Consider the following 27,461-nt stretch of genomic DNA (forward strand, 5'->3'; position numbering starts at 1 on the left):
ATTTTGTTATGAAATAATGTGTAAAACAGATGTTTCTGAATCTTTCCCTGACCTTCACTCCATCCCCAAATTCCTGTATGGTTCAAGGATCGATGGAGGATTACTAGTACACATTACTCAATAGTAAAAAGTTTCATCCATGGGAATAGTTTTTTTAAGCTGTGTCAAAATTCCCTCCTACAGGATCTTAGATTGGATCCTGGAACAGAAAAAGGACATTAGTGGGAAAACTGATGAAATCCAAATAAAGTCTGTAGGTTAGTAAATAGGATTGTATCAATGTAAATTTCTTTGTTTTAACAAATGTAGCATGTTCTATAAGATGTCAACATTAGGGGAAGCTGAGTGAAGGGTATGCAGGAACTCAGCTTCCAAAGACTGTAGGAAAACGATGGAGCAAAGCTGATTTCCTCACCACCCTGTTTGTCTCCAGTCTTCTCCCAACCATGATCAGTTTGTGAATGTCTTGAGAAGAAAGGAATTTTAACATTAGACTAAGAAAAATAGAATTAGGATGACAAGTGTGCTATAAAATCATAATGGGCAGTACTCTCATTTGGCTCCTTTGGAGGTAAAGAATGGATGTTGTAACATCTTCCCATTTGTCTGGAATTTTCAAAAGTGTTTTCATATATGGAAGAGAAAAGGCCTGCTGTTGGTCTCATCTCACCTGCAAATTTTACCTACTTAAGGGTTAGGGTGATTCAGAAATTCCTCTTTATTTTCATAGGTACAAACGCAAGTGCGCCTTGCAAAAAAAAACTTTGACAAATTGAAGATGGATGTGTGTCAAAAAGTGGATCTTCTTGGAGCAAGCAGATGCAATCTCTTGTCTCACATGCTAGCAACATACCAGGTAACAAAGTAATGTTTGTTGCAATGAACCAAGGATGGCACAAGGTTTAAATAACATCAAAATGGTGTTTGAGCTAAAAGTAAGCTTTGGCCATTGTGAAGTTCTGAATGCCTTTCCGTAATTTCACTTCCCACATCTCTGCCTTCTAGGGTCCTACAGTTTAATCAAACCAAATAGTAGCTATTTCCTGTATATACCATAATTTCCCACTTCTCTACATTTACTTATGGGGTCCCTTCTACCTGGAGTGCCTTTCTCCTCCATCTGTGCCTTTCCAAATTCCATTCTTTTTAATGTACCAGACAGAATGTCACACCTCTTTCAGTAAGCCTCCTCTGAACTCACTTAGCATTTTGTCTGTCCATCTCGTGGCATATCTTTCTCATCAGGTTGTCAGTATTCAATGCATTGTTTTTGTTTCCCCTGATAGCCTCTGAGTTCCTTCCGGATAACACTGCATCAACAATGCTACTGAGCACCAACTGAGGGCAGGATGCAGAATGCTGGATGTTGTAGGAAATATAACAATTAAGACCAGGGCCGGGCACAGTGGCTCTCGCCTGTAATCCTAGCACTTTGGGAGGCCGAGGCAGGCGGATCACTTGAGGTCAGGAGTTCGAGACCAGCCTGGCCAACATGGTGAAACTTCGTCTCTACTAAAAAAATACAAAAATTAGTCAGGCATGGTGGTGGGCGCCTGTAGTTTCAGCTACTTGGGAGGCTGAGGCAGGAGAATTGCTTGAACCTGGGAGGCGAAGTGAGCTGAGATCGCACCACTGCACTCCAGCCTGGGTGACAGAGCGAGACTCCATCTCAAAAACAACAAAAAAAAATTAAGACCAGGTTCATTGTCTTCAAAGAGCTCAAAGTTTAGGAAGAATCTGGAGATAGTGAAGTCTATTTTTCTATACCTCTAGGACAGAGCAGAGTGTGCTAAGTGAAATAAGTTCTAAGAAAGCCAGTGACAGCTTAAAGAGGGAGAAATAGAATCAGCTGAGGGATCGCAACAATAGATCGTTAATTATTTACCCTGGGTTTTGGAGGATGGATCAGATGAGAAAAAGAGAATGGAGAGGAGAAAGTCCCAGGTGATGGGAGCAGCATGAGTTCTGGGAGGCAGCATTTGGGGAAACAGGGAGGAATTTAGTTTGGCTGAAATACAGAGTGTAAATGGGGACATAATGGGAAACATGGAAATGAGTTAGAATCATGCTTTAAAGAATCTTCAAAGCTACGGAGAGTCATACTTCCCTGGGGACCAGGACTAGAACTGGGCATTCAAAATATTAATAGCTTTACTGTCTTTCTTTGCAGACCACTCTGCTTCATTTTTGGGAGAAAACTTCTCACACTATGGCAGCCATCCATGAGAGTTTCAAAGGTTATCAACCATATGAATTTACTACTTTAAAGGTATGGAAGCTAGAGGGGCCACTAGAAAATCTTGAGAAAAGTAAAGTTTTGTTTGTATCACAAGCAAAGTCCATTGCAGAAAGCATCATTATTCCAGGACTCAGAATGCTGAAGAGAGAACTATGCCCCCAGCAGAGTCTTTTTCTTTTTCTTTTTCTTTTTTTTTTTACTGCATCAGGATTCAATACAATGAGAATCTACTGCAATCCAAAACCACAAATTGAACCTTGAGATACATGTTCCTGGGAGATGAATTGTGGTGAACTTGAGTCTAATGATTGGTCCTGCTCCTTTAAAATACTTGTTTGACATTGCTAAAGGGGAGATTATACAAGTCCCATAAACTCAGTTACTTTTAATTATTATATTCAAATATCCTCACTTGAGAAGGTATCCTCCTTTCCTCTCTTACTTCTGAAATGTATCATTTTATTCTGAGAGTATTATCCAACATAAAATTGAATTTTTCTGTAAGACTACAGCAATATTTTCTAATTGAAAAAGCAGTATTAAACTCAATGATTTTTCATCTCAGTAGGGATACATGCACAGTGTCTGATTCTCAGTATTGAATCTGCACATGGAGTGTTTTTCTCTCTAGTGGTTACAAAGGATGAATGCATATTGAGATAAAGAAGTGATTTTGGCTCCAAAAGAATTTTAAGAATGATGAGAGAACAGTGGGTACTTCATTGTCAGGTCATGTCTTTGAAAGAAAAAAACGAGGCATGAACTAGCTAAAGTTCACCTTGAACTTGCCTTGCTCTTTATTGTTCAAGCAATTTGTATGTGTTTCATCACCTTGCTTGACAAGACGTTAAAACATTAAAATGCATTTTTTTTTGCCTTAAATCACTTTTTTTATTTTGAGATGTGTATAATGTCACTGCATATATACAAGTACCAAAAAATGCTTTAAGACCCTGGCCCTTAAAATGAAGGTTCCAAGAGGAACCCAAGGAAGTCCACTCACATTGTGCTGCACCTGACCTGGCTCCAGACGGGACACCTGGCCAAAGAATTTGTTCTTCATTATCCTCTCCCAGCTGGCTGCCCGCCCATTGATTGGCACTAGCTGGCATGTTGCATGGTGAATGCATTCAGAGTGAGCACTGTTTTGCTCTGTCAACTATAAGCACTTCAAGGGAAGGAGCTTTTATTTCTTATGTATCCTCTTTTGTCCAGCCAAATGTTTTGTACACAGTGTGCCCTCAGCCTTCCCCTTCACACTGGCAATGCTACCATTGTGGGTAGGGGCTTCATCATCTCTGATTTACTGCACCTTCAGAAGGAGGCATTCTGACCAAGGCAGATTGGTTAAAAGTATAAGGCACACTATTCACAATTCTTATACAGGCCTGAGTAAAATCCCATGGATTTTACTCTTTGATAAAGCAGAGGCTTTTAGGGTTTAGGGCATGAATGTGCGTCGGGTTTTCTTTTATATATCATTTCAAAGGTTATCTGTCTTTTACAAGACAACTGTACATTACATACACCAACCACTTGGAAGATGAAATGATGCCTACCCCAAGTATAATTCAGAAGAACTTCAGGCATGAGTTAGTTGCATATAAAGTACAATGTGAATTCATGACATTGAAGTTGTGCCACAAGCATGGAAGAATCCATATGTGTATCCCTGGCCTCCTGTGCTGAGGAAAATATGGCTCCTTAATTTTTGCTGCGACATTTATCCTGCAGAGAGGATCAAGCTGATTATGTTAGAGCATTTCTGGGCAGAGAATTTAGTGAAAGTTTGACAGCAGTGGTTCAGGACATACTTAAAATATTTTGGGCAGATGACTATCTGTTAGCTTTTACATCCCCAGAGCTGTCCTTAAATTATGGTTTAAGTAATAGTTCATGGTTTAATTGTAATATAATCTTAGTAGGAGTAATAATGTATCTGTTAAGGTATAATGGTGTTATGGTAATGTTAAGAATAAATGTTCAGAAACCAACCAAATAAACTGTACTTTTGTTCTTTTGTTACCTCTCTAAAATGGTATTCATCTAGGCTTTCAATGAAGACATATTACATTAGAATCTCAAGCTGATAGATAATTATTAGGTTGGTTCAAAAGTAATTATGGGTTTTTCCATTACTTTTAGTGGCAAAAACCACAATTACTTTTGCACCAACCTAATATTTTTCTTTATGTGGACTCAAATATGATATAATGGAATCCTGTTATGACACAATTCACTATTACATCAATATAAGTATGTTGCATATTGTTTTGTATGCCACAAAACATGATGATGAAAGCCATTAATACTGTATGTATCACAGTAAAATACAAGGATATTGTGTGACTTCCCAACCCTCTTGCACCAGTATTTTTAATACATGTCCTGTGTTTATAAGATTTGTATTTTATCAAGTCATCTTTTAATATATATAATTTTATTCTGAATGGCACTCTGTGTTGATAATGGCCATTTTGAAATTTAAGTAAATATTTCTACAATTAATTTATTCTGTTGATTTACCTAAGCAAATAGCCCCTGAAATGCCTTTTGGGACTCTGACTGGAAAGAAAACATTGTCTTTAGAGAGGGTTGCCAAGCTCTGTTAATGAAAAGCAAGCCATTTGTTTTCTTTGCTTCAGGGTGTATTCTGAGTGTGTTGGTAATTGTGCCATTGCAGCTGTATTTCCTGACTGTTAGTTTTATGCTTGATGAAGGATGATAATTAATGTGTTAAACACTCGGTGCATCCTGTTTGGAGGGACAAGTTTTTTGCTGCAGAATTACAGAGATATAACTCATGCCCCAAGAAGCACAAAGTTTTACTTCTACTGAACCTTTCTGTAAGAAATAGAGTTATAATTCTTTTACAAAATAATTTTATTGTAAAGATGAATTGAGTCTTCACCTCATACTTGAAAAATATCCAAGTGACTGTTGTGATATTTTGTTGTAATGTTTTATGTGACAACAAATATTGCTTTTTTACCCAAGCCTAATATAATTATATTGATTCTACTTTTACTGACATATTCCTTCACTTGAATTTTTTTTATAATAAATAGATTTTTGAAGCATTTTAACTTTATAGTTTAGCTTTGAAATTTAATATTTAAAAAATTTTAATCTGATAATTATAACAGCTCAAGTTTAAGGCAGAGAAACTATCTTCTAAGTGGTTTCCAATGACAAAAGCAATTCCCTGATCTTGTATTTTCACACAACAAACATTTATCAATTCATTGAAATGTTACTATGTATATATATATTCTGCATGAGTTGTAATTAATATATTTATTTTATATTGATGCTAAATCATCTGGGACTATCTTTCACATGGTAGAAATTATTGAGTCATGGGGCTAGGAATGGAATGTTACTAGCCAGAACTTGAAAACATGGTCACTTTTCTAGAGAAAGTAACTTAGACTAGGAGTTTATGGCATTTTAAAATACTAAATGAAATTCTGTCTTGTTAGGAGAGCAGTACCCTATCTTAAATTACCAACACTGAGATGTGATAGTCTTTGCTTCATCTTTTGAGGATGTCATTTACTTTCACATTTCTCCACAGATCCAGAGCAGACATTTATCAAGGAGGAAAAAAAAGACCTCATAAGTAGAGTGGCTTTTCCCTGGAAAATCTGACATATATTATATCAGTGACCATTTTCCCTCTATCTGGCGTGCTGGCAGCAGGTTGAGTTGGGTGTCGCAGTGAGCACTGGGCCCCTTGCAGCAGTGGACATACTCATCCAGGGGCATGTCCTCCTGCATTTGTATTTTTAAGGAGATCAGAGTGCCTGTATTTAATGAAAATGGCCAGTAGTAAAGTGGATTCCTGTGAGATGTCTCGTTCTAGTGTTTTTGGAAGGAAAGCCAGTTTTTTGACTTCGCTCTTCATTTTCTCTGGTTTTGTGATAAAACAAAGTATGTAAAAGCACAAGCTCTGGAGCCAGCCAGACATAGCTTTAAGTCTGGCTCTGCACGGTGGTGGTAGTGAGAGAGGTGTGAGTGGTTGTGAAAGTGGTAGCAGTGTTTGTGTTGGTGATGCTGGTGATGGCAGCAGTGGTGACAAAGGAGGTGAAAGCAATGGCAGCAGCAGTGCTGGAGAAGGTGGTGGTGGTAGTGGTGATAGAGGAGATGATGGTAGTGGTGGAAGAGGTGATGGTGGTAGTGGTGGGGGTAGTGGTGATGAAGGAGATAATGGTGGTGGTGGTGATAGTGGTGATGGAGGAGATGGTGGTAGTGGTGGAAGAGGTGATGGTGGTAGTGGTGGGGGCTGTGGTGATGAAGGAGATAATGGTGGTGGTGGTGGTGGTGGTGGAGGAGGTGATGGTGGTGGTGGTAGAAGAGGTGATGGTGGTAGTGGTGGGGGTAGTGGTGATGAAGGAGATAATGTTGGTGGTGGTGGTAGTGGTGGTGGAGGTGATGGTGATGGTGATAGTGGTGGGGGTAGTGGTGACGAAGGAGGTGGTGGTGGTGGAGGTGATGGTGATGGTGGTAGTGGTGGGGGTAGTGGTGACGAAGGAGATGGTGGTGGTGGTGGTGGTGGTGGAGGTGATGGTGATGGTGGTGGGGGTAGTGGTGATGAAGGAGATGGTGGTGGTGGTGGTGATGGTGATGGTTATGGTGATGGTGGTGGAGGAGGTGATGGTGGTAGTGGTGGGGGTAGTGGTGATGAAGGAGATGGTGGTGGTGGTGGTGGTGGAGGTGATGGTGATGGTGATGGTGGTGGGGGTAGTGGTGATGAAGGAGATGGTGGTGGTGGTGGTGATGGTGATGGTTATGGTGACGGTGGTGGAGGAGGTGATGGTGGTAGTGGTGGGGGTAGTGGTGATGAAGGAGATGGTGGTGGTGGTGATGGTGGTGGAGAAGGTGATGGTGGTAGTGGTGGGGGTAGTGGTGATGAAGGAGATAACGGTGGTGGTGGTGGTGGTAGTGGTGGTGGAGGAGATAGTGGTAGTGGTGGAGGAGGTGATGGTGGTAGTGGTGGAGGTAGTGTTGGTGAAGGAGATAATGGTGGTGGTGGTGGTGGTGGTGGAGGTGGTGATGGTAATAGCAGTGGTGAAAGAGACGAGTGGTGGTGGTGGTGGTAAGGGTGACGGTAATGGTGGTGGTGGTTGTTGAGATGGTGGTGGCAGTGGTGAGGATAACAGCCATGGTAAAGGCTCCAGTAATGACACAGTGCTGGTAATGGGGTTGTACTTACTATGAATTCTATAGTAGATCCAGAAGACAGCCATCCGAAGCATCAATACAGGAGAGTTTGTTGGGGTTTCTAGGTTATGTTACTTTCTCACTCTCCATTTCACCCTAGATTGTCAGTTTTATGTGAGTTTCACAGGTGAGGCTATGAATGGCAGTGGGACAGGAGGTCTGGCCAGATCTCACCCCAGGGTAACCCCACCCACCCCCTCCCTGGCTTTCACAGACACTCTGGCAACTCGATTCCCAAACCTGTCCTTCAGCTTTGCAGACCTTGGTCTGGGCTCACAGAATTCCCACCAGGGATAGAAGAGGGCTGGGAAGGCCTGCAGGCAGGAAAGGCAGTAGGGCCTCCCATCTCTGCAACAGGGCTAATTCTAAAAAATGTAATTTGGCTTTACAACTCACTCTTGATCTGTGCCAAGATTTTAACGCTAGGGAAACCTGAATTTGAAAACATAACTCTGAACATGTTCAGAAATAACCATTGAAACAGATGTGCCCATGTTTCCTCCTTTCTCTCTTGGGGTGTAGGTCTTAGCACTGTTAGATGGAACATCATTCTAGAGACCAGAATGCTTTTAGCTTTGAAAATTCAAAAAACATCCTTTTCTAAATTTTGTTTTTCACAAATTCATATGCCTCGCAGCCTTCTTCCACCCACCTCCACATTTCTCAGTTAATCACTGGAACACTTACCAACCGGCCACATGGCTCTGTAGTTACTTGCTTTGAAAATAAAGCCATAATAGTTTTTATGAAAATTGGGTAAATATCCCTGCAATGCTATTTTAGTTACCAGTCCCAACAAGACAATTACATATGGCGAGCATCCAGGATATCCTTTTAGGCTTTCAAGTTTTCTCTCAGTGTCATTACTTTACACAGCATTTAGCAAGGCTATTTTTTTCCCAAGCTGCTCCAGGCCAGATCATTGGAAGCAGAAAATTGGGATGCATCCAGGTCACCAAGAAAGGAGGGAGTGGAGGGACTGACCAAGGCCACCACTGAAATCTGAGGGGGACGAGCCAGAGTGTGGCTTGTCATTTGTTCATCCACGCCTGATGGCGACTGGCATTGGTTCTCCCAGGCAGCTGGTAGCTCAGACCTTCACAATGGCATGTTGCTTCTCCATCCCCCACCTCTCTCATTCCCTAACTCCTCCCTGAGGGGAAAGGGAAAAATATTACTATTGTGTGGGTAGGTTGTCTGGGCCAAACGCTCTGCAAAGGGTGAGGTGAAATAATGTCTAGGAGAATTTGTCACACAGTGTGCCAAGGTTGGGATTGTAATTAATAATACTGCTAGGTTCAGCACTGACATATAGAAAGTGAATATATTTCCTTTAACCCTCAAAATAACCTTGGAACATTGGATATACTTGTTCTTGTTTCCCTGTTTCAAATGAGGGCACAGAAACTCAGAAAGGTCTAGTTGTTTGCCTGGGCCTGCATGCCCATTGTGCAGAAGACTGGGAATTGGGATGCTCCTGCCTTCCCCAGCAGGGCCATGCACTGCTTCCCAGGGGCACTTCTGGCCATGGGGCAGGAAGGGAGGAGGAGAAAGCAGAAGTGCCACCTTTAAAAAATACAGCTGCAAACTTTCAATTAAAAATAGCACTTTGAAGTGTTTGCTTATAGGCAAAAAGAGCATGATTTGTATGTCAGTCCTTCAGATACCTGGGAATGTATGGCTCTTCTTTTAGAGTTTGGGATGAAGTCCTCTCGATCTCCCAAACACCTCATATTGAAGGGGAAGGTCACTACATGCTGGCTGGGGTATTTAATACCATTTCTTAACTAGTTGTAGAATTTTTAAGACCCGGATTCAAATATTGCTTCTACCTGTTAATAGCCAAATGGCCTGAAGCAAGTCAGTTCACCTCTCCAAGTCTCCATTTTCCTGTCAGGAAAGCAGGAATACAAGGTTTATCTGGGTTTTGTGAGGATTAAGTGAGATATAGAAAACACAGAGCACAGTACCTACCACAGGAGAAGCACTTAAGACATCTAATTCCCTTTAGAACTTTAAAAGTCATTGATAAGAAAGCAAGTTTTGAGTGCTTGGTATGCGCTTGGTACTGTGTAGAAGCACCCTCTCGGTTCATCCTCACAACATCACAAGATGAATACTCATCATTACCTCCATTGTTCTCATGGGTAAACCAAGACCTCCAAGGAGTGGAGACCATGTCCATGCCACAACACTATATGACCCATCTCCAAAGTCCATTTGTTTCCAGGACAGTATGGTGCCTTGTCATTATCAATTTTCCATCTTATTTTTAAAGAAGAATATTATCTATCTTGTTTATGATTGTGATTATTTTTCTCTAATTTTACTTTTTCGTACAGTACAATTCAAGGTTACCTCTAGTTACAGAGTAATAGTGTTTCTTATATAGTGTCTTTATAAATTTGTAAGTGCATGGTGAGGGCAAGAGAGTACGTATGTGCTAAATGTCCATGAATTATGTGGCCAGTACACATGACTGTGGCCTCTGTTTTTATTTTCATGTACTTCTAATTGTATAAACACACATATACACATACCCAACTGAATTCAGCACTTTTTAACCATGCCCACACTTTTATTTTTTTTTTATAGACAATTACTTGGCACCTTCATATGTATACAATATAATTAATGGAAAGTAGCATAAGAAAATTAGATGTCATAATTAAAGGCTAGAGAAGATACTACTCAGTTGTCAAAGTTAAACATTAAATTTAGGTTATTAGAACTGGCTGCTGGCCTTGTGTCTGTGAAATTTGTTTTGCTAAGTAGTTTTGCATTCATTCAGATGAATGTTGCTGTTGCTTTTATTTTCCTAATACAGGAAGTGGTAACTCCCATTATTATATTAAGCTGTTTCCTTTCTAAGACACTTTTGCAAGCTCGATCTGTGAGTTTCCTCTGTCATGCTGATCTTATATACTACTGTGTGTGTGCTTCCTGAAACCATTTAAGCATGGATGGAAATTATTAGCATGTTAGTGCAGCCTTAACAGAGAAAAGTTGCTTAGTCTAAAAACATTCTTTCCTCCACAAAGAAACTTTCAGTCTTGTATGACTCTGTGTGCTGCTAATACACAGCAATTTTCATGAGCAATTTTAATGAGAGACTGAGTGGGTTTGGGGTTTCAAAACAGAATGTTTTTGGAGTTTTCATTTCTGGACATAAATTCAAATGTGGCTCCCATCAGCTAGTAATTGGAAATAATAGTTCATCTGATGGCTGCCTCATCTATACATAGTCAGACAGGCCTCTTAGATTCATTTTGCCTGAGCAGGTGTTCATGTCACACAGAAAATATTGTCACCCCGACTTCTATGCGTTCTATAGGGTTAAGCATTTCAACGGAGTTGTGGACTTCAAAATAATTTGAAGAATTCACCTCCACCTTCTACCCCTAGTTGAGCCTTTGTGATCAAACCTCGGGGAGAGCAGTCTATAGAATATCCTGTATCTGACAGTCACACCCAGGAACTAATTTGGGGGGATGAAGGGGGTTATGATTTTTTCCTCCATGATCTTTTAATGTTCCCCGTAGCCCCTTTATATCTTCAATGTATACCATCTTTTGTAAGAAACAAGTTCCATATGTGTGATTGTTTTTTTCCTTGCTATATCAAAGAGTATTTAGCTTCGTTTGGTCTAAAAATCTGTCTTGGTGATGTCCCTTGAAAATGTCCTGAAATTGATTATGGTGATGGTCGTACAACTCTGTGAATACAGTAAGTCCTCACTGTCATCAGTTTGTTCTTGAGAAACTGTGACTTTAAGCAAAACAATGTATAATGAAATCAATTTTACCATAGGCTAATTATACAATCAAGAGTTAAGTTCTTACGATGTAACAATTTATGGTCACAAAAACATCACCAAACTTCTAAATAAAGACCCAAAACACTTCTAATATTTAATGTTGAGATAAATCTAAGTTATATGTACATTTAAGAAAGTTTAAAAAAAAAAAAAGTAAGATAATTCTTTACCCAGTTCTTGGTGGATCAGTGAGTGACGGGGAGTCAGAGTGGTAGTGGGTTAAATTAAGGAATAAGTGTTGGCGAAGCGAAAACTCTAAGGCACCGCCTACCAGCAGGCAGTTCAATCACAATCACAAATACAGTGGGCTCACCGGGTGCTTTGCTGTCACAGTGTTTATTGTCATGCTTCTGTATGGTTATATACTTGAAGGATTTTTTATGATAAATTTTATTTATTCATTTGTCCATTTTCCAAACTGCTTATTCCAGTTCAGGGTGGTGGATGGCGGGAGCCTATCCCAGCAGCTCAGGGCACAGGATGGGAACCAGTCCTAGACAGGATACCACCCCATAGCAGGTCGCACCGACACACACCCCCACAGTCATTCACACTGGGACCATGTAGAATCGCACATTCACCTGACTTGTGTAGCTTTGGGGTATGGGAGGAAGCTGGAGTGGAGCCAGGAGAAAACCCACTCAGACATGGGCAGAATGTGCAAACTCCACCCTGAGAGTGGCCCCGGGCCAGGAAATCCATTTTTTTTCCTCATCAACATTATAACAAAATGACATTATTCAAGGACCTACTTGCTGTGTACTACAAACCATTGAACAGTATGGTAAATTCTAAAAATGGGGTGAATTCTATGGTATTTGAATTATACCTCAGTTAAGCTTGTGTGTGTGTGTGTGTGTGTGTGTGCTCCCCTTGGCTCAAAATTCTAATATTTAATAAACAAGTCAATGTGCTCAGTATTAATTTTGCTTGTGGTTTTATAAACCTTTTCAAATTACTCCCCTGAGCCTTTGAATTTCCTACCTAAAGAACTCTAGCTTTTTTAGTGTAACCTTATGTACACGCATTTATCATTCAACAAGTACATATTTAGCACCTCTCTTGAGCTGCAACAGCCAAATTGTTACAGGAATAATAGTAATAGTAGGAAGAGAGGAGCAATTGCCACAGGAATTATTAATAATAATTTTAAATAGTTGGAACTACAGCCATTCTGTTGGGAGAAGCACAGTAGTGACTTAACTGTGATTGTGGTGACAGGGAGCCAACAATTGAGTCCCTGCTAATGGGCCAACAGGGGAAGGGGTTGAAAAGGAGGAGTGAGTGGTTTACATTACAAAAGGATTGTCTGAGAGCTGCTCAAGTGTGGTTATGAGGGGAGGTCAGGCTGGAGACAGAAAGGATGATAACCGTGGAGCTGTCAAGGGCATCTCAGGGGTTTAGGCAAGCGCTGTGGCAGCTAGACAGGGCCGGCTGAGAGCAGACATGTCCTGGCCCTGCCTAGCGTTGATTGATAAAAAGGAAACACAATGAGAAGATAATTGAGCAAACCAGGAGGCCTGGACAAGTGTTACAAAATTTAAAAGTGAGTCTTGGGAGCCATCAGAACCTTGGCTGAAAAGATTCCTGGCTTCACTTTGACCAGAGTTGGACCATTTTGTGGGGGAATAAAACTACTGAAAGGCATGTGTGTGTGTGTGTGTGTGTGTGTGTGTGTGTGTGTGTGTACATGAATAAAATGCTGTAATTGGCAGATCGATTGAAAAGAGTACATCCTTGACATCTACTGAACTCCTTCCTCCTGGCTGCACATTTACTAAACACACACACACACACACACACACACACGCACACACACATGCCTGACTTTCACTGGAAGCTTTGGGGTATATAAAAAAATCATGAACATCCAGACTGCAGTCCATATTCCAGTTGTCTCATTTGTCCTGACACTGCCTTTTGTATCATTTTCCCCTCCAGTGCAGGCTGCAGCAGCCAAGGATCATGTATTGCATTTAGTTGTCATGCATTAGGGAGACAGAGCAAAAGATGATGATGGAACAAAATAGGTCAAAATGTTAAATATTGATGAATCTGGGTACAGGAATGTTCTCCCCATGTGACCCCTGCTGACCTCTTTATCCCAGTCTCATAAGACTTGTACTCTTGCCAACCATACAGCAGCTCCAGTGGCATTCTTTTTGTTCCTCAGACAAACCAAGCTATTCCTACCTTTGAGCCGTTGACTCGGAGCTCTCTTCTCCCTGAGCTTCACCTGGCTGGCTCCTTCTTGTCATTTAGCTCTTAGTTGAAATGTCACTTCCAAAAGAGGACATCCTGCTAACTGGGGTAATGACCCAATCACTTTCTATCTGTCTGTTTTAATTATCTACCTAGACCCATCGCTAGCTAATAATTTTGTCTGTCGTGTTCACCGGTGTATCCAAAGCACCCAACAGCACCTGTCATTGGGTAGTGCTCAAAAACTGTTTGTTGACTGAATGAACTAATCTAAATGTCCAGAAATAGGAGTCATTAAAAATGATGTCATTGCCTTACGGATGTGCTTTATGCAAGAAAATGCTTCAGAACTCCAATCAGGGGACACATACTCAGAGAAGACCTGGGTTCTACTTTAGAATGTTGGTGAAGGAATGCACACTTTTATATTTCAGTTTTAACATTAACTGCTTAAGGTATATAAAGTCTTTTTTATATTCTCTAGTCTAATAAGCCTTTTTTAAATTATGAAATATCTACACAAATTATATTGGTTAAAAGGACTACTGTCTCTCTGTATATTTATATTTTTTATATATATATACAATGATTCCAATCATACAAGCAATGTGAGTATGAAAAAAAACAGAAAATATATGAAAATAATCATCATTTTCAGGATATGGAATTATGAGTAATTTTTACTTTTTTATCAAACTTGCTGCATGTGGTTCTATTATGTTTCTAATTTAGAAAATATTTTACAGAGACAAAACATAATACAGGATAAATATGATCAAATATTAATAAAACTGAAGTGCTGTTTGGATATGGAAAGACTTTCCTGAATTTGGCATGCTTAGTGAAGGTTTGCAGAAAATACTGGTAATTGATCTGGACTTTGAAAACACTCATAGGATTAATGAGGATAAACAAATGGAGCATCTTAGGTTAAAGAAGCAGAATGAACAAAGACAAGAAGGAAGAAACTAGCACATGGGAGACTATGAGGAGACCATCTTAATTGAAAGAAAGCTCATGTTTGGGGGATGGTAGGAAGCAAGTTGGGAAAGTGAGGCTGGGATTCCATTTTAGAAGATCTTCAAAATTGGTCAGAGAGGTTGATATTAGAAGTGGAAAGAAATAAGGAAGATCTTATAATAAAGAAATACGCTGGTCCTTCTCAAGAAATAAGATTCTTGAAAAGAAGGATAACATGATGATGTGGGTGTTTTAGGAAAATTACTCTGTGCAGAGAGAGAAACAGAGCTGGCAGTTTGGAAGTGTGACACCGGTATCCATCTGGTGTCCATGGCAGACACCAAAATCAATCACAGGTCTGCTCTGCCGAGACACAGCCTGAGGACCATCTTCGCTGGCCCTCCAGTCAGCCAGTACTAATCAATCAGAACTGGCCATGAAACCTGGTTGCCTCCTATGTGTGTCAGACAAGTGAACGATAGGCAGGAGAAGGACAGGAGAAACAAAGTGAAGGCCCCAGGCTCATGACTTGGATTTTAGTAGTTCTGAGAATATAAGAAGGATAAGTATCCTGAGATGTTTATTTTGTATTTGTAGGTTTGTGTTTTAATTAGGGCCAGAAATAGAGATCTTTTTGTATAACTCATTATTCAGTTCTAGAAATGTTTTGCTTTTTCTTTCAGGGTCATTGTCACTGGTATACAGTTTCTAGGCACTTGCTGTTTAAAAAAAAAAAAAAAAAACTTAAATATTTAGTTAACCTTGAAAACAGTAACTCCAACAAATGATGTGCCAAAAAAAGACTCTCACCCATTTTAATCTACAAAGATTTGGATGCACCTGCTCTGTCCACTCATGGGAGTTAGGTTGTCAGAATATGTTAAGCCACTATTTTTGGTTTTTTAAGAAAAGGTTTTGTTTTCTGTTATTTTTTAAAACTGAGTTTTAGATTGCAAAATAGCAAACAAAATTTAAAATAAAATGAAATTGTCTCATCTCTGGTGGAGGTGGGAGGAACTTCTACTTTGTCAGTGTGTGGGCTGCAAACAGAACAGAATGTTTATCTTAACTGCATGTTGAAGTTGAAAAATAAAGTTAGCAATAGCCAAAAGGCCACGTTTGAATAACTTATCACAAAATGGAAAACATAAATCTAGTGGCAAATCAGCTCTGCTATATATGCTAGTATTTCTTGGATGTGTCTGAGAACATTGTTGCTTCACCATATAAAATTTTATTTCTTCCAGCTGATTGGTTCAAGGTCACCAATACCTGTAATTCAAAGTTCGGTTGCTGGGACCAATGGCAGTTGAATTTTTTAATTGATAACCTTTCTTTTCTTTTTTTGTCTCTATTTCTTCTTCTTCTTTTTTTTTTTTTCATTTTTCTATGGCTCGTGATCAAGAGCTTACAAGACCCTATGAAAAAATTAGTTGAGAAAGAAAAGAAGAAGAAAATCACCCAGCAGGAAAGTACAGATGCAGCCGTGCAGGAGCCGAGTCAGTAAGTCACAGGTTCCTTCCCTCTGCATCTTTCTTCCCACAGGTGAGAGTTATGTGGTTCTCGCTGACCGAACCTGGCTGGGCCTCAGACGCAGACTCGTTGTCTTACTTCCTCACTTCTCAGAGTAGATGTATTAGCATCCCAGCCAAACCCCTTTAACACATGTTCCTGCTAGGTCGTGACTAACGTATCCCAGTAAGAGATCGGTTTCCAGGGGACTTAGAAGGGCACACTTGTGAGGAGCTGACTGGGACAAGACAGGGTAAATGGACAAATGTCCCCAGCACTCCCTGGCTCTCTGCCTGTGGCCTGAGCCCTAGCTTTGCACTTTCTCTGGTTTCTGGACCCTATCTGGTCTTTTGTCAACACTAGATGCTCTTCTAGATAGGAAATCCCCTGGCTTTTCTCTCACTGAGGGAGCTTACCTATGAAATTGCCCTGGGACACGTGCATACTAAAGCATCATCATATGAAAGTGTTGGATTTTGGCACTGTGTTTTCTACCATGCAGAATGTCTGTTTTCTTCTCTGTGAAACAGAGAACAGCTTCAAGTACAGGAAATGACTGCTCCATCTCCATTTCATGCCCCTTTACAAAGAAGGTGCCTCTTGTCATTTTAAATACTGAGATGAACTTTTCAACATATGTGGTGCATGGTTCCCATTCTCATACAGTGAGAAGGAGGTTTAAATGTGCATCTATATCATTTTCTCTGGAGATATAATAGCTTGCAGGAATGCAGTTAATCTTTGAACTGGCCGACCTAGGAAAACAAAATGGATGGCCTTGTTTCTATTCTCTACTCCTTTTCCACACACAAAAAAATTTTGACAGTCTTATGGTAAAACAGGCTTATACTTTTATTGTATTTCTAAATCGACTTTCAGATATATTTTTTGTCCCACAGGAAAAATTGCTGCCAATATTAGCCTTTTTAAATTTTAAAGAGTATATGTACTAGATAAATTTTTTGATGCAGAATGAATACAAGTTCTCACTGAAGGACAGACTGTAGAATGTGATCTGAATCTAGTAAAACTGGCTATTTTATGGTGAACCAGTTTAACCCATTCCTGGTGATGGTAATATTGCTAGCTATCATTTTAGTGAGCACCTACTATGAACCAGGTACGATGCTAGGTGTTTTATTTATGTTAATTCCGTCTCATGACAACCTTCAGTGACGTCAAGGCTGGGATTTTCCTCGTCGTGTAAAAGATGGAAGGAAGGTTCCAGAAGGTTAAGGGGCTGCCCACATACTCTTGTGTAGTAAGAGGTGAGGCCTGAAGTGGGTCCCTGCACCTTCTTTTCACCATATAAGTTCATACAATCAAAATAAAGCATTCACCTTTACTTGGAAGGGGATTACCTGGGATTTTCTTGATTTGTTTTAATTAATTCAGATTTCTCAAATACTTCAGTACTTCATTTTTAAAAGCTCACAAAGTATAACCCAGTAACTATTTAAAATGACAGTGAACATTGGACGTGAATTTTGTTTAGAAATAGCAGGTGAAGGTGCATCACGGTGCTAGGAGGAAGGTTCGGAGGCACCAAGTGAATCTCAAGGGCAGTGATGTGTCTTTGTGTTTAAAGAAGTGGTGAGAGTTGAGTAGGAGATGGTCAGCCTGGATTTGTGAGTGGTCCTGCCTGCAGCCTCTGTAGCTGAGCTAACCTCTGGAGGTGTCCTCTCCTATAACACTAGGAATCAGAAGAAATCGATTCTGATTGATTTTTTACAGTTTTTTTACTATCAATTTTTACTATTTTTTAAGGTGATAACTGTATGCATCTATCTTATTTATATCTAACTGCCCATCTAGATATTTACAGAGTATTTGCCTTGAGATGAAAGCAAATTCAGATATTAAGATGCTACAGAAAGGGACAGAAGGCCAGCAAATTGGCATGTAAATGACTATATGTTGACCCTTCTTCGTGTGTGTGTGTGTGTGTGTGTGTGTGTGTGTGTGTGTGTGTGGTGTATGTGTTTGTGTTAAAAGTGAAGTAATATTGTACTGAAAGTCTGGCTGTATCATAAATATAACATTGGTAGAACTTGATGACTAAACCTCTTTTTTATTTTAAGATTAATTTCATTAGAGGAAGAAAACCAGCGCAAGGAATCCACTAGTTTTAAGAGTAAGTTTTGATTTTTATTTAGAATTGCTTATGAAATATTACTTAATGCTCAACAGCCAAGTCATTTTACTTTTTGACAAACTCCTCCTAGGCCTTTCTTCTTTTTCAACTGAGAAAAGGCTAATTTGCTTCCTGTAGACTCAGTTCTAAATGTTCAGATATCCACCATGTCAACCCTACAGCATTACTGAGAGAGGCTGTGTATTGTGAACCAGAAAATCACATCACAGTCACGTCAGCAGCAGCTCTTCAGAGGGGCAGCCACGATGGGAACTGGCAAATCTCTGATTCTTTCCACAGCAGATTATAAGATTTCTGCTGTGACCCTGACTAGTTCTAGTTTTAATAAGATGAGGCTATGACCTCAGGAGATGTGGATTTGCGGTATGTGTGGGGTGGGTGGATGTTTGTCGATGTTGGAAACAGGAGCTGCTCACCCTGCCCTGCCAGCTGATGCCTCAGCCTGCCAGTGCCAAGCAACCCCCGATCCCTCAGGTGAACTGAACCTGATGTGTTAGGAGAAGGGGTCAGAGCGTTGGGAGATGGCACAGTGTGCTGTGCAGGCTCATCAGCTATTTCTGTCTCCTGCTGTTACTGCCAGTGTTTTCACCGGTCCTTCACCTCACAAAGGGACACAGGGTTTGATAGATTGTGGTAGAATTAATGTGATGCAGTACCAAGCACTTCACTAGCACTCAAGCTCCTCGGAGATGCAGGCGAATGTTTTACAGGTGTTATGAAGAGAACTAAAATTACCCTAACATTGTGTTTACCTGGTCCCCCTTGGGGACATATGCATCTCTTCCTGCTTCACCCTCTGGTGTGGTACCTTTCTGGAAGATAGGAGGAGGCAAAGGAGATTCTAGAACTTCTCCTCTGCTCCATTCTTCTCCTTCACCCTCTATCTTCCTTTTTACCTTTCCACCCACTTGCTTCTCCTCCTATTTGCTTTTCTCCTATCTGCCTTTCAACAACAACAACAAAAGACTCACTTTTTGCCTCTAATGCTTGCTTCATGTCATCCATTCACACATGTACACCTTCACATACAAGTACTCATGCACTTGTTCATTTGTTCAACAGATGTTTATTGAGCCGCCTCTGTGCCAGGCATGGCGCTGGGCTCTGGGCATACAGTGGTGCACCAGACATAGTCCCGTCCAGGATGAGGCTGACAGTCAAAAGCGCAAGCAGATGGTAATCTAATCATTACACAAGTAATCCAGCAGCTCCAGCTTTGGTGGGAGCTCCAAGGGAGAGGTGTAGGGCTTTGGGCACATGTGATGGAGAGGACACAACTTTTTGAGGAGATCGGGGAACTGGCTAAGCCAAGTGCTATGGCAAGACTTGTCAAAGCAGAAGAAACAGCCTGGGCAAAGGTTATGGGCACAGGAGGACCTGGAGAAAGTCAGAGAAACCATGCTCCAGAGCATGAGGGGGACCGAGTGGCAGGAGGAGAAAGGGAGCAGCTGGGCCTGCTCTTGTTGGCCACAGAAGAGCTCTCTGTCTATATGGATCCAAGCCCTCCAGCCTCAGTGTACCCACAGCACGAATCACTAATGTTGTCATAGTCAAGGTAATTGGATAGGAAAACATGGTTTCTGTGGGAAAATGTAAACTGCAGTTTATTATATTTGTATGCAAGTTATAAATCTATATAAATTATATATTCATACAATATGTGACAATGCAGGGGAATCAAATTTTCTCTCGTTCCTTGTGCGGTATAATTGCTTGTGGTATTTGCATATTTAGAGATTGTAAATGTCGATCATCTTGTTTTATATATGCACAGAATAAAATCCATTATAATGAAGTATCATATTTCTTTTATTCTGTGACTTGCAGAAAGGCTAATGAACATACGAGCAAATCAAGTTTTAAGGCTGTTCTATTACAAACACACACACAGACACACTTTATTGTTTAGAATAGTTTTTGGTTCACAGCAAAATTAGGCTCAAAGTACAGAGATTTCCCATATATTCCTTTCCTCAGCATATACATAGCCTTTCCCACTATTAACATCCTACACCAGGGGGTATATTTGTTATAGTCAATAAACCTACATTGACATCATTATCACCCAAAGTCCATAGTTTACATTAGCATTCACTCTTGGTGTTATACATTTTGTGGGCATTACAAATGTATAATGATATGTATCTACCATTACAGGACCATACAAAATAGTTTCACTGCCCTGAAACCCCTGTGTCCTCCACTGTTCATCCCTCCCTCCCCTCAAACCCTTGGCAAATGCTGATCTTCTTACTGTCCTCATAGTTTTGTCTTTTCTAAAATGTCATATAATTGGAATCATACAATGTGTAGCCTTTTCAGATTGACCTCTTTCACTTAGTAATCTACCTTTTCATTTTAGCCAGGCCCGTATGGCTAAAGTTCATTAGCATCATCAAGTAATAGCCAGTTACTGAAGTCACACACTTGTCCATGAAAGGAGAATTGTTAGATCAATGTCATATGATTTTCAGGTTATCTGCCAAACAAAGCAAAGATTCAGGGCTGTTAATTCAGCATTCTCTGAGAGCTAATAACAGGAGTCCAGTGTAATCTGAGGACCCTTGCTTCTGCCTGAGTTTGTGGATCCCATTTCTTCCCGAAGCCGTGCATTTACCTTACCCTGCAATAGCGTATGAACATGCACACCATTTTGAGTTGTTGGTAACCAGTTGCACATGTTGTATTACAGCTGAAGATGGAAAAAGTATTTTATCTGCCTTAGACAAAAGTTCTACACATACTGCATGCTCAGGTAATCTAGATTAAGGAAAACTACTCAATTTTAATTATTTGACTCAAACTCCTCACAAAATGAAACTGACTCATAATTTTGTTTTCTTTCCTCTTCTCTAAAGGACCCATAGATGAACTATTAGACATGAAACCTGAGGAAGGTGGTAAGATTTATGTGTTTCTTTGGGATTATGATTTGTTTGATTTTTTAAATTACTCTTTTACATGTAAGAAAGTGTAATCTTAATCTTTTTAATAGCTTTGCATTCCAAAGGAAAGTTTTTTGGGTGACAGTCTTTATAACTGACCTTAAATATGCCCAAGCACAAAATAGTATGTGTAGACCTATCATCATTAGTATAATTAATTTCATAATGTTCAAACTACTACAGCTAAAAGTTATGTCATGGGTCACACGCTATAGTAGAAAAAACATGACTTTCAGAATCAGACACGTGGATTTAAAGACGGGTTTTACCATAAATGGCCTGTATTTTAAGTGATTTGCTTCATACTTAAACTCTCTAAGCCTCAGTTATTCTTATGTGTAAAATGGAAACAATAGCAACGGCCTTGGTGGGTTATTGTCAGAGTTGGAGATCGTGTCTAAGGGGTAGTTGATGGCCTCTAACACAGGGTTATGTCAAATGGCCATGAGTTGAGATAGTAGGACTAGTAATGTTTTGTGGGTGATTTACTGTACTAAGTCTCTACTGACCCTTAGGTAGATGCAGAGGGAGAGTTTGCTTGGTTAAGTCCCACACCTGAATTTACCAAACCTAAAATCACTTACGAAAAAACCTCCCAAAAGAGAATCCAGAACCATGGATTTGAGTGAGAATGTAGAGTGTTAAGTAATCCTAAGACATTGAGAGGGTTCAGCCTAATTATAGCCTTAGCTCTCCATCTGACCAAGGGTTTCCTTTTAATGATGTACCAAGAGTCCAAAATACACCTGAAATTTAGAGCCAAACTCCAGAGCATCCCATGCCCTGGTGGTTGGCATGCAGCCTGCCCTGGCTTTACAGATTTCTCACAGGACTACAGATTGGCCGAGGTTATGCTGCAGGCCCCAGTCAACCAGGGCAGACAACTCAGTTCAGTCTGGGTTTGATGTTGATTTAATTTACAAAGTGTGCAAGGAAGAGAGTCTCTGGAAGACAGAGGACATTGGTTAAAGTTTTTTCAAACGTAGAAAGGCACCACACCTCTAGCATTAAGTTTTCAGGGTTTAGGGATATAAACTTGAGGACAGATATCTGCTTTCCCTGTTACTGTCTTACGACAGGTAGCATACTATGCAGTACTGTGTGAATGCCCATGAATATTTTATCAAAATGACTAATCATTTATAAATATTGAAATCATACCAGGTAGTGGAAGTAATAAGCAGTTAATGTAGATTGCCATACATGGTGTCCATTTTTGTAAAACGTTTTCCTCTTTGGCTTAAGAACAGATTATTTTGATAGAATAAAGGTGTCTTTTACAAATAATTTTTTGGAGGGGATAAATATTTTATTCTTACCAAAATCAGGTAAAGACAATAATAGAACAAACCTAGGTACCCACCACCCAGTTTCAACAAGTCTTACCAGTAAACAAATGTATTTATAATCCTTCACATGCTTTAACTTACTTTGATAGGAAGGCTGTTATCCCTTTCATTCCCAACATCTTGTTTATATAATTTGCTCTTTGCTTTTATCACCTTCTTTAATTTTATTATTTTAGTGTTTGAATTTGAGTAGGTAGTACATTCACATTGGGACAAAAGCCGCCTTATAATAAAAAAATACACAGTAAAAGAATCCTCACTCTCATTCCTCTTCCTTAACCCCCTCCCTATTCTAATACTTCCATCCCCCAGTGTATCTTAGTGTTTCTTTACCCAGACACAGCAAATATGAGTCTGTATTTTGTTTCCCTCTTTCTTAAAAAAAAAAAAAAAAAAAAAAAAAAAAGGTTCTTGGTTTTAGAATTTAATTTTTTTTAACTTGGCAGTAAAGGTACAACCCTAACCCAGTAGTCAGTAGTCATACATTTTTTCACAGAATTAAATCAGAAATGCCACTGCCTGTGATAGATGCTTACTTTTATAAACTTCCTCGAAAGCATGTGCCAAGATACGTTGGAATGAGATTGACACTTGTCTACTTATTTAAAACAACTTTCATATCTCATTGGTTTATAGTTACAATCTTTGTTAGTTTTGTAGACTAGCAGTCCATACCCCCTTTTTTGAGCACTCTATGTAATTGTAAAGATAGAGATATTAATGTGCTGGTCCCTTAAAATGTGTAGTTGTTCTCAGGCAGAGGTATTGGTTTGCACATTGTCTCAATTAAAGGCAATGTCACATAATTGGTCTTTTCTCTTTCTCACTGCCAACCCACACAGCCGTTCTTCAGGCATGAGCAGTGCTGCCCCACTGTCTGCCTCCGCTTCTAGGGTGTCAACCCATAGGCTAGCATCGGCTTAAATATTAACGTGGTCAGTAGAATAAAAATATTCTCTCAGTGCACAGAGAACTTGTAGTGACTGAAGAAAAGAACACTCATTAATTTGTTGACTTCAAAATGTGTGTCCTTTGGAAAACTGCCGGAAGGCCCAAATCCTGAATTAAAATGCTGATTATAATATGCACGACATTAAACAGTCAAGAAATAAAAAGAGCTTAATCCAGGGATGGCTGACTTTATAGGACTTTGGGGCAATAAGCTCTAGCACCCTGCTGCTTGGGGGCTGGTTCACTCCCAGTGGTAATTCTGTTAGACAAGTAATGGCTAAGCCGTGGTACAATGTTATCAAAAAGCAGACCGCTCGTGACAGCAGCAACGATTCTCAAAGAGCCATTGCCCAGAAAATCACCCCCATTCAGTGTCGTAATGACATTGGCTTTCTCCTACTAAATAGCTAATGTAATGGAAAACCAATATTTGACCACAGTTTATAAAACTGTTTTAAGTAAAAAAGTTAGTGACATTTTGAGACATGTGAAAGTGGCTCTCAAACTGCCTTATGACCACATGTGGCAATCCAACCTCAATTCGTTAATTATAACATGGAGAAATCTTTGTGTTTCCCAAAATTGGGCCAAGAAAAATGAATAGCAGATACCTGAACAAAAAAGTGGTGTTACAAAGCAGAAGGCAGTTCAATGAATTCAACTCACCTAAGTCTCATAAGCTGGCCTTACCCAAAAGATCCCTCTCCAGGACAAGACTAAGCCAATTAAAACAATTTTAATTGTCTATATTCTAAATAAAATGTTTATCTCCTGCTACTTCCTTGGTTACTACTTCTAGACTTGTGATTCTAAATTGTGGTCACATGTCAGAATAATAGCTCATTCAATAGCTACCATAGGTGTGGGTGAAAACTTTTAGCCCACAGCAATCATACATGTTTACCTCTGAGTTCCTCCTGAGTCACTCAGAATTGTCTCCTGCAGTTGTCCATATATTACTGACTAGGGATCTGACTGCTTCCTCACATATGAAGTGGCAAGTTCTAAAAAGCGCCTTCTCTTTTCTCATGAACTTTCCCTCCTCTCTGTCTTCCTCAGCATCCTGGGATGTACTGCTGGCTTTGGTACATTTTTTTTTTAACCAAATACTGTTCTTAGCTGATCATCCTGTAGCCTGTAGTGCTCTCTATGGATTTACCCTTATAAAGATTTCTATAAAGATTCTGGCCGGGCGCGGTGGCTCACACTTGTAATCCCAGCACTTTGGGAGGCCCAGATGGGTGGATCACTTGAGTTCAAGAGTTCGAGACCAGCCTTGCCAACATAATGAAACCCTGTCTCTACTAAAAATCCAAAAATTAGCCAGGCGTGGTGATGGGCATCTGTAATCCCAGCTACTCTGGAGGCTGAGGCAGGAGAATCGCTTGAACCCGGGAGGCGGAGGTTGCAGTGAACTGAGATTGCACCACTGCACTCCAGTCTAGGCAGCAGAGTAACACTGTCTCAAAAAGAAAAAAAATTCTATAAAGAGTCTATAAATATTTATCCCTGCCCTAGGTTTTATGTTTTTCAGTAAGATTACTTGTCTGCTAACGTCTACTGCTGAAATGGAGTAGCAAGCTTAGGGATCATGAACAAGAATTTTTTTTTTAGTGCTTTCTCAGGGTCCAACACTGTTGGTTTGTTGTTTGTTTTTTGTTTTGTTTTGTTTTTCAGAGAGTAGGAGTAGTTTTTCCTCTATCTGTTCTTATTATAATCTATATCATTTTTCATCAGAGCGAAGTTCTTAGAAGCAGTGTTCTTGAGTTCCAAACAAGTACAGTTTGTTATAATATAGAATATGTTTTTCTTGTTAGCCATTTTCGTAAGGTGTTTTCCTCCCTATCTTCCCCCTACTCTCTTTGGGCGATGTGAGGATAGTGTTGGTGTTTGGGGTTTTTCATCTGTACTGCAAGCGTGTGCAGTACACGCAGGACATTATTAGTCATAATGTCCAGAGTGGGGATGGGGGAGAAAACCAGAGAGATGGAGTCTTCCTGTTTCACACGCAGATGAAGGTAAATTAAGTGACATTTATCTGCCAGCTTTCCTTTGCTCTTGTTTTCAGTCTATGTAGTTATGTTTCCTTCCATCTTCTGTGTTCTAATTTATGCTGAGGTCATGAAACTCAGTATGAGTTCAAAAATACCACCTGAGTGAGCTGTCACCAATTTCCCACACCGTGTCTGAACTTAAAAGAGCTTCCTCTCTATGTAAGTTTTCACACAGATATTGCTCATTGGTTCAGGATCAGTTCTCCTAGGGAATGTTCTCCCAGGGGCATAGGGTTTTTATTTTTGAAAACTTGGGCAGTACAGGGCAAACATGCTGAGTGGATCTGTCATCTCAGCCTTTCTGCCACGGTGCCTGCATGGTGCCTGGCTGCCAGTGGAGCCATCTGACCTTAGAAACCCTCAACACTTTACAAAAGCTTAAATATTAATTTATACATGAGATCCTTAATAGGTTCTGAAGTAAAAGCAGAGTGCTGCAGTGAGAAAACACCTTGACTGTGAGTCGGGGTCCCTAGCAAGATTGTCTGTAACTAATACATTTTGTGTCATTGGGTAGGTTATTTAACCTGGGTGTCTTTTTCCTTATTTGTAAAGTGAGTTAGAGGAGATGATCTCTAAGATTCCTATTGGTTGCAAAAAAAAAAAAAAAAAAAGTATGATTTTTCTCACTGGGACAAATCATCAGGTTCCCAGAATATGTTTGAGCAATGGCAAGTAGAGAAGTTTTGCCAAATTGAATGAAGGCTTTCCAGATTGGCTATATTGATGGGTAGCTGAAAGGGCTGCATTCGTGCTTGACTATAGAGGTCCTGAATACCACTAGACAGAGTGTTACTTTAGCCAGTAGTCAGGGAGGCACTGAAGGCCTTTGAGTAAGTGAGTAATCTCACAGCCGGCCTGTCTAACTTTGCTTTCTGTTGCTTATAACAGAATACCGGCAACTGGATAATTTATAAAGAAAAGGGTTCATGCCTGTAATCCTAGCACTTAGGGAGATCAAGGCAGGAGGATCACTTGAGACCAAGAGGGCAACAAAGTAAAACCCTATCTCTTTAAAAGTTTTTAAAGTTAGCCAGGCATGGTGGCATGTGCCTGTAGTCCCAGCTACTCGGGAGGCACTCCAGTCTGGAGTGCTATGGTTGCACCACTGCACTCCAGCCTGGATGACAGAGTAAGACGCTATAAAGAAAAAACAAGAAAAGAAAAGAAAGAAATGGAATTTATTTCTTAGAGTTATAGGGGCTAAAAAGTCCAATTCCGAGGGGACACATCTGGTGAGGGCCTTTTTGCTGGTGGGGACTCTGCTGAGTCCCAAGGCGGCTTAGGGCATCACATGGTGAGGGGGCTGAGTGTGCTCCCTCAGGTCTCTCTTCCTCTTCTTATAAAAGCTACCAGTCCCACTCCCATGATAATCCATTAATTAATTAATCCATGAATGGGTTAACCCATTTGTGAGGGCAGAGCCCTCATGACCCAATCATCTCTTAAAGGCCCCACCTCTCAAGCTGCCACACTAGGGTTTAAATATCAGCATGAGTTTTGGAAGGGACAGATATGCAAACCATAACACAGACTAAGCAAAGATACAGAGTAAGAGGGTTCCTCTATGGAGCACCAGCAGCTTCACCAATGGGCAAACCCAGAAGGGCTCCCAGACAGGAATTTGTCATTGGAGTTCCAGAAAGAACTTGGAATTGGAGGTAGAGATTGGAGAACCTTCTGAGGTGACATTGGAACCCTAAGAATAGAAAAGATCTTCTATAGAGAATGTAGGGAAGGTATGATGGTTTGGGATGAAACCTTAAGGGCAGCCAGAATAGGAGGAGGCAGTGGAGAAGGTACTGTCAGGGAGATGGGAGGTCATCCAAGAGAGCCACCTCATGGGGACTCCCAGGAGATGGCAGCATTTTCAGGCTGGGCAGTGGTACAAATGATGCTGTACAGGTAAAGGCCTGAGAAAAGAGCATCGGAACTGGCCATGAGGATCTCACTGCTGACCTTCAAGAGAGCTACTTCAGTATAGGGTGGGGGCAGGAACTTAATTACAGGCAGCTGAGAAAAGAGTAGAGACAAAGTAGAGTATGTGGTTGTGG

At 40.3% G+C, this 27,461-nt stretch overlaps 1 protein-coding gene across 14 annotated transcripts in view; it reads left to right on the forward strand.

The window, feature by feature from the left end:
* The window catches only part of ICA1 (islet cell autoantigen 1), a 153,860-nt gene that overhangs the window by 106,912 nt on the left and 19,487 nt on the right, over window positions 1–27,461 (forward strand). For all 14 annotated transcript variants that reach the window (XM_054494082.1, XM_063667534.1, XM_054494086.1 and 11 more), the window contains exons 7-12: window positions 731–856; window positions 2,171–2,269; window positions 15,847–15,944; window positions 18,035–18,087; window positions 20,801–20,863; window positions 20,967–21,008. In XM_054494082.1, coding sequence (XP_054350057.1) covers window positions 731–856; window positions 2,171–2,269; window positions 15,847–15,944; window positions 18,035–18,087; window positions 20,801–20,863; window positions 20,967–21,008 — 481 coding nt within the window. The remainder of the gene's footprint in view (window positions 1–730; window positions 857–2,170; window positions 2,270–15,846; window positions 15,945–18,034; window positions 18,088–20,800; window positions 20,864–20,966; window positions 21,009–27,461) is intronic.

Source organism: Pongo pygmaeus, chromosome 6, assembly GCF_028885625.2.
Source record: "Pongo pygmaeus isolate AG05252 chromosome 6, NHGRI_mPonPyg2-v2.0_pri, whole genome shotgun sequence".
In the NCBI taxonomy this organism is placed as follows: Eukaryota; Metazoa; Chordata; class Mammalia; order Primates; family Hominidae; genus Pongo; species Pongo pygmaeus.